The 13,055-nt window shown below is 38.4% G+C and overlaps 1 protein-coding gene across 1 annotated transcript in view; it reads right to left on the bottom strand.

The window, feature by feature from the left end:
* The window catches only part of LOC139718686 (dynein axonemal heavy chain 3-like), a 128,546-nt gene that overhangs the window by 50,955 nt on the left and 64,536 nt on the right, over window positions 1-13,055 (bottom strand). The window contains exons 34-43 of the mRNA XM_071630143.1: window positions 12,797-12,897; window positions 12,028-12,142; window positions 9,858-9,991; window positions 7,247-7,261; window positions 5,868-6,035; window positions 4,776-4,977; window positions 3,444-3,449; window positions 2,209-2,447; window positions 1,494-1,643; window positions 677-896 (exon numbers count right to left, since the gene is read on the bottom strand). Coding sequence (XP_071486244.1) covers window positions 677-896; window positions 1,494-1,643; window positions 2,209-2,447; window positions 3,444-3,449; window positions 4,776-4,977; window positions 5,868-6,035; window positions 7,247-7,261; window positions 9,858-9,991; window positions 12,028-12,142; window positions 12,797-12,897 — 1,350 coding nt within the window. The remainder of the gene's footprint in view (window positions 1-676; window positions 897-1,493; window positions 1,644-2,208; window positions 2,448-3,443; window positions 3,450-4,775; window positions 4,978-5,867; window positions 6,036-7,246; window positions 7,262-9,857; window positions 9,992-12,027; window positions 12,143-12,796; window positions 12,898-13,055) is intronic.

The raw sequence follows: 13,055 nt of genomic DNA, 5'->3' as shown, positions 1-13,055 counted from the left end.
ACATAAGCTATATGAATATCTTTAGCCTTATGAATAATCTATGTTTCAAGAATTTTGTTCTCTATTACATAAGCTAAAGATGTGCTCAAAAGAAGGAACAGACAAGTACTTTCAACGAGAACTGCTTTTAGTTTGTTCCGACACATTTCACACTCTTATCGTTCATGGATGTAAAGCTTTGGTTCCGTTACTTAATGCAAACCAGGTGTTATCTACTGGTATCTGCTCATGCATCATTGCATCTACTTTTGTTATCAGTTTATACGTTTCAAACTGTTCTTTGATAATTTTGATATTGTTTGGTCCACTGATATGTATCATATCTTGTTGTGAAATATCAAACACAATTTCAATTCAAATTCACCCAAATATTAGAATGCATACAGCAAAGATACCATACGCTCTCAATAAAACTGTGAGAGGGACTGTGTAAGCTGGACTGTGTATGAGTCGATATTTACTCTGATAAAGAAAAAAAAGAATACACAGAGGTACACATGTATGCATTTCAATCTGTAAAACATGATACTGTCTTTCCTTTCCTAACACCATCATAATGTGAATTGATACTACAGATGGTGAGTCATAAAAGTGTGGGTCGTAAATGGGGCAGAATTATACTGATCACATGACAGACAAACAGACAGACGGACAGACAGGAAACAGTCTCCCTCACCCTGGAGTAGCGTCTGTGCGCCGTCTCAAAGCCGCGGTTGAAGTGCCAGTCCAGGAGCGGAGTGAAGATGTGCTTCATTGTCTCCTCTGTGAACGTGTCGATGGTGATGAGGTTGAAGTGGCGGAGGAAGCGGGGCGTGACGGTGTTACGGCCACCGCCCGGTGGACCCATAGCTGACACCAGCATGATGTCTTCCAGATATTGCAAACTTGTGTCTTTCCTGAAGTGAAGAAACACAAAAGCATCAAATAACAGAAAAAGTGGAATTGCTTGTTTTTTCTGCACAAAATTCAAATTGAAAACAATAAGGCTACAAATATCAAATTAGATTGTCACATATCATAAGTTGAGACAAAGGGGTAAATGAAATTTCAAGATGTACGTGTAGCCAACAGATTTGTTTTCCTCTTTCTTACTTTGGGTATAATTTCAACAAAAAATTAATAATTACTATTAATATCCCAAAGATGAAAATGACATATTCAACTGACAGATGATTAAAATGAGAAACATATAAAAAATTGAAGAGGGAAAACAGATTTAAAAAAAAGATTGGTAGGCATATAAATGGATACAGGTAATTAGATGAGTAGAGAGACAGACAAACAGATAGATAGATAGATAGATAGATAGATAGATAGATAGATAGATAGATAGATAGATAGATAGATAGGTAAATGGATAGATAGATAGATAGATAGATAGATAGATAGATAGATAGATAGACAGACAAGAGAGTATTTGGTACACAAACTGACATACAAATGAATGAACAGAGAGGAGGAGGAGGGAAAAGACAGGATCTTCAGTGACTCACCTGTCAAACCAGTATCCATGGTCCACCCAGTGTCTCAGTAGTTCAATAGGAGGTTGAGCACCATACTTCTCCTTAGCTGGCATGTTTAGATCATCAACAAACACAACCAACTTCTTTCCAGGGGTGGGACCATAGACTCCCTTTTTCCTCCTTTATATGAAAGATAAAGGTACAAATTAAATCATATCATCAAATAATCATATTCATGCTTCTTTTCGTCTGTTGAGAATGATAAGGGCGTTAAGTTGCCACAAAACCCATAGTGATCAAGACAACTTAACGCCCTTCTCATTCTCAACAGACGTTTTTAAGCCTGCTGATCTCTTCCTAAATGTTGATGAACAACGACATTGAACAAGTCTGTGCAACACATATCTCTAGTGAAGTAACATGAATGTGACCAATACTTTTGTCATTATTAAAGCAATAAGGGTTGATTACTTTTAGGCTTTATCTTCAGGGTAAACGAAAAAAATGATACAAGTGAAGATTGCGCCAAGTTTCTAATTCATTACAAGGGAATGCCACTGCAAACTCCATTATGGCACATCCTTTGTTTTTCACTCATCAAGTGGTGATATCTACATACTGACCTGAAAGATTCCGATCAAACACAGTACCAACAACAAGGCTGTTCTCTGCTCAAATAATAAACCACCAATATTGAATGAATAAAGTTTTAGAAAAGACAATTTGTGATATTAGCAATACTGACCGGTCAAGTTTTGAGAGAATGATGTCTTGCGTCTGATTGGCCGAGGTCTGAGCCGAGAAGTTAATGTTGTTTGGGATAAAATCCCCCTTGGCCAGCTCAAGGAGGAAGGCGTTGGTGATTGCCGACTTGCCCGTCCCCGTCGGTCCAACAAACAGCACCGGCTGCTCCTGAAGCAGCAGTTTGCGCAGGAAGAAAAGCTGTCGCTCTGTGTCCACCGTTTTGATTATTAGTTCGTTGACCTGGAAAGGCAGAAACCATTTGTGATATAGGGGTTAGATTATCTAAAATATGATCAGATGAAAAAGACTATTTATCACTGTTTATAAGAATTGTCACATCCCAATCATCCATGGTCATGTCTGTGCACTGCATTAAAAGGGTTGTGTACAGTCTTTCCATGCCTTCATCCAATATCTGGCAGCTAGTATTCAATTTTCATATGTAGTCCATTCATTTTAAATGAAAAAAACTTTTTTTTCCATATGCAGTTAATAGATGATTGCAACATTTGGCCCTTTCTGTACAGACCAATTTTCATGGGTCAGTAATCATCTATGTGCATGATGGAACACAAAGTGCCATGCCATGCTTCTTCATATACTGCATACAGCATAGCAACTAAATATTATCATAGACCAAGAAAGATAAAACAGGATGACAATGCCCTAAAATTATGAGGAACACTTCAGGGACACTTCATTTTTTTTTTTTTTTTTTTTTTTTTTTTTTTGGGGGGGGGGGGTCATTCATAATGAAATTCTGCACTAGATTATACCACATGGAACCCATCTATTTCCAGTTATTCTAATATCTTTCTTAACAATGCATCCACAAACGAACAAAATGATAATCAGTGCCTCTAACTTGTGAAGACAATTTTAAAGAATTATCCTCAAGCTGTTCATAGATTAGCAGGTGTTGCATTGGATAACACATCAGGACACAGAAAGATTATACATACAAATGCAAACAAAACAGACAATACAAAATGCAAACTGTTTCTCAATTTTTAAATCATCGAAAGCAGATTCTGGCACTGCTGTATTAAGTCTTCCCAGAGAATTATGGATTCCGCTCTGAATTTCCACTGTCTTTTGCTTCATATGTTGAAATTCAGCCTACAGGTGGATATAGTCTCCGCATGTGATGGAATGAACTCTGAAATATTCAAACACTCTGGAAGTAATGGATGTATGAGGAAGAAACTTTGAGTATTTTTTTTTTATTATTCTTACCATCATCTACATCAATCGACAAGATTGGTATGAAGTGTGGGTGAGAGATAGCGTCATGAAGCATGCAAAAAGACAGGGTATGAAAGGGTAAAAAGGAAGTCATAAAATGATCCATGAAATTTCATGCAAATCAGTTCAGAAATGATGGCGAAGCAGAACTCAAAATGGAAAGTAGAACAAAGGCGAGACTAGATAGCTCTGTAATTAATGTTTAAGAGGAATATGGGGACAGGTTAAGGAAATGATAAGTGATATTTGATTGACTGTCACATGACTGATTGACTGTCACATGGTGTCACATCTCTTGTACTGGCTGAAATGAAGCATCAGTTCATTCAGGTGTGCCATGATGTAGTGTTGATTAGTCCATAGATTATGAAGTAAGATTTAATATGAAGTTTTCTTTCATCATGTATAATCCTATGATTTCAAATCATTTCATCAGTGCATTATTCAAATCTACAAGGATGATTCAACTAGTGGCTTCAACAATGTACTGATTTTAATCATTCAGGAAGAAATGATATGAAATGAGCCGGATTGGTGATATGCGTTTACAGTCGATGATCTAATATGTGCAATCAGCAATGATGCATAAGTGTTTAAAGGTACTGTTTACCATTGGGAGCAGTGATTTTGTATCACAAAACCTTCTACCATATAACAATTTTGTTACAATGCCTAAAATATAAGGAGATATCACCACAATGTTAACAGCATTTATCTGACATGTAGTCTCCTCTTCTGCACCATCTCAAAATCTCCATCAAATTTTCTCCTTAAGATGATACACTGTACTTTGTACGAGAACAGATCATGTCAAATTTCGACTGATACTAACAATTGTTTGATCGCCAGAGAATGAAACAATTCAATATTTCTGCACTTCCCTTGAAAGCTTGATTTATCTCTAGTGTTGAATTGAGATGAGATAGTCCAAAACAGGGGTGAATTTGTTATGAATAACAGTCAAACCTGCCTTAGCGGCCTCCTGTCTATAGCGGCCACCTGTCTATAGCAGCTACCTGTCGTCTACAGCCACGAAAAAAATTCCCTCCGAGAGAAAAACCTCCTCAAAGACCCTGTCTATAGCAGACACCTTTTTCGTCTCCCTTGGGGGCCACTATAGACAGGTTTGACTGCAGTTACCATTTTAAAAAGTGTAGTTATAAGTTTGCCTCATCAGTGATCAGCTAAGATCATTAAGAATATATTTCTGCCCAAGACATACAACATTAATCTGTCATGACGGTAAAATTACCACTGAAAAGTCTATAAATACAGGGTCGTTTAACCATACTGATATGGAATACATGCAAACTCTCGTTTTACCTGTGTACTCTCTGCGATCTCGGTGGGTGTGACCAGCGTCTCCCACCGGTTCCAGGCACCAAAGGTCTTCCTGGTGTAGACGTAGTCGAAGACCGAGCCCCTCTTTGGGATGAGGAGACTGCGAGCAAACTTGAGGTCCTTGGGGCGGGGATGTTTCCCAGAGCTGTCCATGTCACAAAGCTGCTTAAAGAACTCACTGAAACTGAATAGACAAAGTGGGATGCCTTGATATTTACACTAATTTCAAATCAATGATTCTTGCTTTGAGCTATTTTCATTGCAACTGATTGGCAAATTGTCCTTCATTTACATAAACAAAAGCCAATTATTCAGAGTTTGAGTAAAAATCATGACAAAAATCATGCGCATACATTGAGTTAATTTGAATGATATATGTACAGTTGTAGTACCAGCCGCAATAAGAGATCAGAACCATCACTGGCTATTGGGCAGAAGCTTGGTAGTCTTGTGGATATGATGCCTGTCTAGCAATCAGGAGGTCATGGGTTCTCGTCATACCCGAGAATGTATGCCAATGATTGTAATCATGGCTCTTTCAATACTCGAACACTGAATAATTGGTGTTTATTCATGGCAATGAATGGCAATTTGTCAATCAATTGCAGCCACTGGAAATTCTTCTCATCATCAAATTGAATCACTTCTGGCAATGACCAAAATATGAGGAAAAGGGAGAAAGCTACATCAAAGAGTTGCAGCAGGTACAGTACCTGAGGTAGTGTATTCTTTATGAAGGACATAAAGCAGATAAGAGAGCAAGAGAACAGTAAAGAGAGAATTAAGCACTACTTAATTCTCTACCTTCAAGAGAAAGTATCAAGAGAATCAAACAGAGGCCCAAGGAATTTTAGTTCTTGAACATATTTTCTTGATTGATTGAACTGACATCTTTGCTCTGCAATACAGGAAGCCTATCCTAGATCATCATCCCAACAGTTTATTTCATAAACACATTCGTAAGACAAAAGCTCCTTTGTTAAATCACTTGCAATTCAACTTTGGCTGCTTTAGTGATTAAAATTAGCAAAGATGACATGACATGATAGCACAGTTTCAGGCAAGAAATCTTACTTGTCCCTGGAGGCTCCATCCACGGACACGCCCACAGACCAGACCAGAGAGAAGAGGAAGTAACACAGCATCATGTTGGTCCTCTCCTCCAGAACCTTCTGGTCTGAGAGGGACGTGTCATCCGTCTCCTCATCCTCCTCATCCTCCACGTCGCTGTCTGCATCCCTCCTGCTCCGCCCCAAATTAAAGTCATCACACCGGTGTTGAGATAAGGTACCATCTTCCACTATGAAACTTGTTATTTTGTGCTTTTTACTAGGATTATAACTGCAGTTTACATTTAAAGCAGGACTCTGATGTAAAATTTAGTTCAGTTCATGGCTTTCATGCAAATCACTTTCATGACATTGCATTCATTGGACTAAGTAAAAGATCGCCTTAGATGTTAACCCTTGAACACCTACAGTTTAGTTTGTTTGTTCTTGTTTTGTTTTTTGCAATGTCATTATTCTCTACTCACCAAAAGAAGCAATAGGTTTCAAGCTATTTTGCCAGACACAGGTTTGGAAAAATTGACCCTGCTTTTAGAGAGATTAGCTTGCTGAGAAATATGCTGCAGGAATAATATCAAACTGGCAGAGAAGACATACACAATTTCACACACCTACACCCTACACATAAACACAGAAGAAAGGGAGCGGCCGCGGGCAATTGAGGTTCGAAAGGGTTCAGATTGTAACCGCAGTCTCAACCAAAATTTTCATCAGTGGTAAAAACAGACATCTAAATTCAGACAAATTTAGTGATTGCAGCCCTTTGCTTTTTTCCTACTGGCATATAGAGCAGTTCAGAGAGAAGAAACTGCTTAGCATACATAATCTACGACATTACAGCATAGGCATGGGACATATACAACTGTGCACTGTTTAATAAATTCTGTTAGCTAATCAAGACACAAATGTCCAACATGATTTCAGATGTAGTGCAAGGGCAAAAGCTCACATGCCACCCATTTTATATTGAGCTGATATATGAAGGAAAGGAGTATAGAACTTTTCACCATGACATTCAAAAACAGTTTACAGTGCCAAAACAGCTAGACAATCAAAATGGCAATACATTTGCACTGCAGCATCAATATCTTTTCATGTACTACAGGAAGGTTGATAGATATTTGATTCTGCAAAGAATTTATATAAAAAATAAATACTAACATCCGACAGAATTTGTTATCTACATATAATATAAAAACTTTTCATATGGTGTCCCAAGCTATTCAGAATTTGTGGGTTTAAGTTTCAACAATAATATTCACTGTGGGGTGGCATTCAACATGTTCTATGTGTAGAGGTTACTGCTTGGTAGAGGATTAATGCAACTTTGAGCTGTGACATTGCAATTAGTGGGCATAAATGCACAAAGCTTCGTTCACACCATACCTTTGCTTTATGGCCCTGGGTTAGAAGGGTTGGTTCACCAGCAACAAAGGGAGGTTAAAGGTCAATGTGCAGGAAGGGGTCAAGTGTCATGCAGCAAAATCACCATTGCAAAAGAGAAGAAACATTAGTATGATATGGACTGGCCTTGAGGGGGATAAGACATTTATTGCCTGAACTAGAACTAGAACTAGAAAAAATACAATTCTAGTGAGGGCAATTAATGTCGTATCCCCCGAAAGTAGACAGTCCATATAATTATTATTACCCATTTCAGGCATCTTGAGCAGTAAGATAAATCATTATAATGTCAACTTTGTACAACTTCCCAATTCACGGCAACAATTTTCCACTCGGCGCCAGCTAGAATTCGACACCACATTGTGCACTACATCCCTATATACTAGAGTACACAGGCTAGCTAGCTTACGGTACGCGGCGCGCGGATAACAGCCAACTCACACAGGCGCACGGATTGTCCTCTATTTTTACGTGTTAATCAATGGGAATTTGCCCTTTGTCGCGAACTCAGGTATGCAGCGTGCATAGAAACAGCCAGCTCACACAGTAACAGCGATCTTTTAGTTTTACGTGTTGACCTATGGGAATTTGCCCTTCATCGCAAAACCTCTCCGCGAGAAACTGTCATCAACAGCAAATTTTCCTGACTGGGAGCTCAAGTGCCTGGATGCTACATTCCCCTCATTTTTCTCATAGGCGTTTGCCAAAGAGGGGAATATGAGAAATTTACCCCTCTTCTCCCTGCTGGCGCGCAATCCCGTGCGTAATAAGAGGGAAATACAATTTCGTAAAACCACAGCTCAGATGCCTGATACGGGTAATAATAGTATATATGCTCAGATCATTACTCATTAAAAATAATCTGGTTTAATATTTGTTTTGAATGGAACAGAAAGTATCTAATCATCAAAAGTTAGCAAATTTTGGGCAGCCAATGAAATTGCTTGCTTGAAGGAGGACTCAGATGATCACACATAGCATATGTGTGGCAACCTCCAACAACAATTAGGGAACAATCAACTCGTGGTATGCCTATAGGCCTTTCACCATGTATTGATAAAAAAATACATTATATACATACATCGATATATACATTGTATGTGAATATATCTTTGCAGCAATTTAGTGTGTGCAAGTGCTATATTAGATTTCAACACAAACAGTCATGTTAAACATTAAACACATTTAAAAAAAAATTCACACTCCTATCACAATGTGTACAATGACACTTTTGTTGGATTCACTGAATGAATTTAGTGTGCACATATGCTACATTAGACTTTGACAAGTACAATCATTTAGTGACATCAAAACGCATTCAAAAATTCACACTCCTATCACACTGTGTAAAGTGACAATTTTTGTTGCGCTAACATAAGTAACTTAGTGTGTGCAGTTGCTACATTAGACTTCAACAGGTACAATCATGTTAAACATTAAACACATCTAAGAATTCACACTCTTATCACAATGTGTACAGTGACACTTTAGTTGAATTTATTATCGGGTGAAATCACACACATATTAGAAAATCTTGGCACAACTCACACAAATTTCACATGTTCCACAAAATTGTCTATCAATGATTCTATAATCAGTTCATTAAGCCCATTTCAGTAAGCCCAGTTTTATCTGAAACAATATCATCAGAAAAGCCTCCACTCCAAGTAAGCTACACACTTAAGTGCCTACCATGCTCTGAAAATTAAGAGCACAATGCACATTAAGTTGAGGCAGAGAGATGTGTTTTCCCTGCAAAACTTCTATGCAGAATATGCCCTTTTCCTTTTCAATCAGAAATTCAATACAAGCATTTCGAGTGGTAGACATTTTGTTTGAAGATACAGTACGTTTTGGTATTGGAATAACTTTGTCACAGTTTAAATGAGTAAATCTGAAGTGGCCTGGTGCTTAGAAATGAAAGCATTATTTCATTCCTATTCCGTTTCATTTACCCTGAAGGTATTGGGCATCACTTCAAGTTACGATTGGTCAATATCCATCTTCCCCTCTCACCCCCTTCCCCCAATATACTGGTAAATACTTTTAATATAAAAACTGCAAGATGAGAGATGTACTGTACAAACAACAGATAATGGAAGAAGAATTACATGTCTTTCAAATCCAATCTTCGATATAATCACCAGCAGTACCAACTTTGGAATGCCAAAGAACACTGACAGGGAATGTGCGTAGGGGTAGAATTGCTTTGGTTTCCTACAGAACATCACTCATCCAGTTGTTTCACATGGTTAGTTCTGGAAGCATGAAGCTGAACTCATGCTAACCCTTACAGTGCTTCACTTGCCGATTGGCACGGAAGCTGGAGTGCTTTCTTCACAGATCAGCACAGATGTCTGGAGACTAATAATATGAGAACAGATTATCTTATCCCCCTGATCCCCAGTGTGTCACCTTGGCCATCTTGTTAGACTGAGGCATACTGCTGCACCTGAGTGTGGGCTTGCTCTTTCAATTCACAATGAGGTTAAAGTTTGCAGGGAATTACTGACTGCTGATGACAACGTTTGGCAAGTTAGGCAATGTAAGCATCAAAAAGTGAGAAGGACAGCATGAAAAATAGGGGCCTTACCCGACATCTGCCAAGAGACATTTGTACAGCTTCAACATGGACATAGTCATGTGCATTGGTGACATGGGCACGAGCTGACGACAGACCCGGCTGGCGTGGTGCAAGCAAGGTGGCAGCAACCACTCAAACAACAACTGCAAGTCAGAATGGCACACAGGTTGCAACAAGAATCGGACACAAGAGTACATAGTACATGATAAAAAAAAAAAACCTCTGTGAGTGAGGTGTTGTAACACCCACACCAGCTACACATCACAGTCACAGAATATGCACAATCAACGAACTTTTACACAGAGTGTCCATGAATACATTTCTAAACACAAATTCCTTTCCTTTTCTGTTTTTTTCCAGCTGTCTCCTCACCAATATGTATCAATGGATGAAGAGTGCAGTCTGGACCCACACCACAAAATTGCCAAAAGTGGTTGACAAAATCACCCTCATACAGATCACACAAAAGGGAATTATATAATGCCTGAAGAGATCCTTGTCATTTGATTGGTTGTTTGACATTGATCATTCGGCCCATTTCACTATGACGTCATCATCCGCGCAATTGTGGCTCCATTTACCGTGCAATTTTGGATCCATAAGATTTGCTCCATTGTACGCTCGCTGAGAGCCCGGCACACTACGCGTGTAAAACGCTTGCTTTTGCAGTGTGTGTATGCGACAGCGGGCTAGCGTAAAGCGCTCAGTGAGCACTCTCGCGATCTCAGACTCTTGTTTTTCTAAATTAATAAAACATCAAATGACAAGGATCTAATTTAGGTATTATATTAAACAAATAATAAATGTTTTTCGTTCGTGCAATGGACAGAATATTTCATTCGGTAAAAGATGAAATTATTGATCCATTCAACTCAGCTGTGCCTCGTTGATTGGATCATTTCATCTTTCAACTCATGAAATATTCTGTCCATTGCACTCATAAACATTCATTATTTGTATACTATCAACTGATGACAACTGACATATAAAACATGGAAAATAACTTCAATAGTGATAATCTGCTATTTCTACTTATCATAGAGAATGCTAGTGCTCCAAAATCTATTCACAATCATTTCAAGGCCCTCCATATGAATTATGGTGAATCATTGAAGGCGTTTTACATAAAGGCACAGTTTATCACATTTCTGGCCCTTCTGCTATATATATGCGTGTTCATTTGGCAAAGTGCATTCTGTGCACATGATGTACTTCTGACATACTGTCTCACTCTAATATCTAGTGTGTTTGACACATTCACTACCTCATAAAGAATACAATCATGGATATTTGTGAAAATTCTCTGAGGTGTACAGTGCAAGAAATTTTGACAAATTTGAGATACACGAAGTGCTGTGGCTCTTTCTCTTTTCCTTAGTCTCTCATTGTCCCTGCAAGCTATGTACTTTCATCCAGACTGAATTTGAATACATTCAAATTTTCAAAAATCTTACAGGTGATAATGCATATTAGTCTATCTCAAAGGCGATATAGCCAATATACATACAGCACACACAAAATTCAACGCATCTTTTTACTGCTGTGCCGGGTGAGCTTTTTTGGTGTTCACATCATGCCTCAAACAACATATAACATCTTTATACTTCACCTAACATTGAAAATAATTTCAAACATGGATACAGAACAGGACACACTGTGGAAACTTTGCATTCAAATGTGTATGTGTACCAATTATAATTCTAGTCAGGGATTTTTTGGTTTGTTGCTCTTTTTTTGTGTGTGTGTGTTGTTGCTTTTTTGCATTTTTTGAAACACAGCAACAATCCAATTCACAGAATACTGACACTGACCTATAACCACTAACATTTTTTACTTTGGTTCTATCTGAATAACTCAAATGTGAGTCAAATACAGCAATAAACAAATTCAAAACCGCCAACAGATTTTTGTACTAAAGTAACACATTTTCATGTTATTATGACTAGAAACATGAGCAATGTGCAAATTTAATTAGATAACTTGATTGCCTTGTGGCTTATTAGATTATATACTAGAATTATTTTTTGTGGGTTTTGCTGCTGCTGCTGCTGCTTTTGTTGTTGTTGTTGTTGTTGTTGTAGTTATTAATGTTATCATTATTGCTGTTTGTGTTTTGTTTTTCTGTTTTTCAGGCAATGGGGCCTGGGAATGGAAGTATGAATACCGCCCTGTCACATACCTGCATGGTGTCCTTTTGGGCTTTGGTGATGAAGTCTGGACACTCATGCTCCAGCCATGATGCCACGAGTGGCTGCCAGCCTAGCTGAGAAGGCTCCATGTAGATCATTCCACACCTAGGGGAGGGGCAAGACAGGGTGGGTCAGAGCGGGTCAAGATGGAGCAGTGTGGGACAGGGTGGGGCAGGATGGGGCAGGGTAGAGTAGGGCAGGGAGTCAAAACATGAAAAAGGAGCTTATACATTGCAGACAGTGTTACCCTACTTCTATATTTAGTCTCCTATTCAGATTCGCTTCATCCAGAGTCAATCATTACTTCTGTAGTTCATCAATATTTCAACAACTCATTTAAAACATTACAGCATGAAGAGAGACTGTTATTCAGATTTCTTGTGCAAACTCATATCATCTTCAGTCTGAAAAACGCTTCCTGAGTTTATCAAAGTCTTTCCAGAAGCAAAAGTATGGTGTGGAAATAAGATGAATTGTAATAGTAGTTTGACTTCTGGTATGTGTAGCATTTTGCACACTAAATCAACTTTTTTTTTTCACATGGTGCAGTCATAAATTCTCATTCATAACCTCATTTTCTCATTAAATATCAATAAAGGAATTGTCGTGTCACAACAACTTGCATAACTATCTGCTTTTTGTAAGCTGGGAAATAGAATAAAAAGTCGTCATCTGCTTTCTATCATGACTACAAACAGCATGGCACTGAGTCTTATACACAAGAAGTGTTGAGGCTGGAGACAAGACTAGGCTCCCTACCTGCTGACAGTAGCTGGGGAAGCCTGCTCCAAGTCTTTGGGTTCAAAGATCATGTTCTGCTTGTTGTTCATCTGTATGATTTCACCGCTCATTAGACACAGCTGTCAGGAGGAAACATAATGCGAGAGATGAAACATACAAATATATGAAGCAGACATATGCATCCTAAAGTGCCAAGAGTGAAGAGGGATCATACAATATATTACCATCTTTCTCAGTTCGGTTCAGTTTTGTCTATGGCCAACATTTTTAAATCACT

The sequence above is a fragment of the Diadema antillarum genome, unplaced genomic scaffold (assembly GCF_040938485.1).
Source record: "Diadema antillarum isolate AM-2024a unplaced genomic scaffold, OU_Dant_1.0 scf00000098, whole genome shotgun sequence".
Classification (NCBI taxonomy): Eukaryota; Metazoa; Echinodermata; class Echinoidea; order Diadematoida; family Diadematidae; genus Diadema; species Diadema antillarum.
The sequence above is the reverse complement of the archived record's forward strand: the minus strand, read 5'-3'. Positions and strand labels throughout refer to the sequence as shown.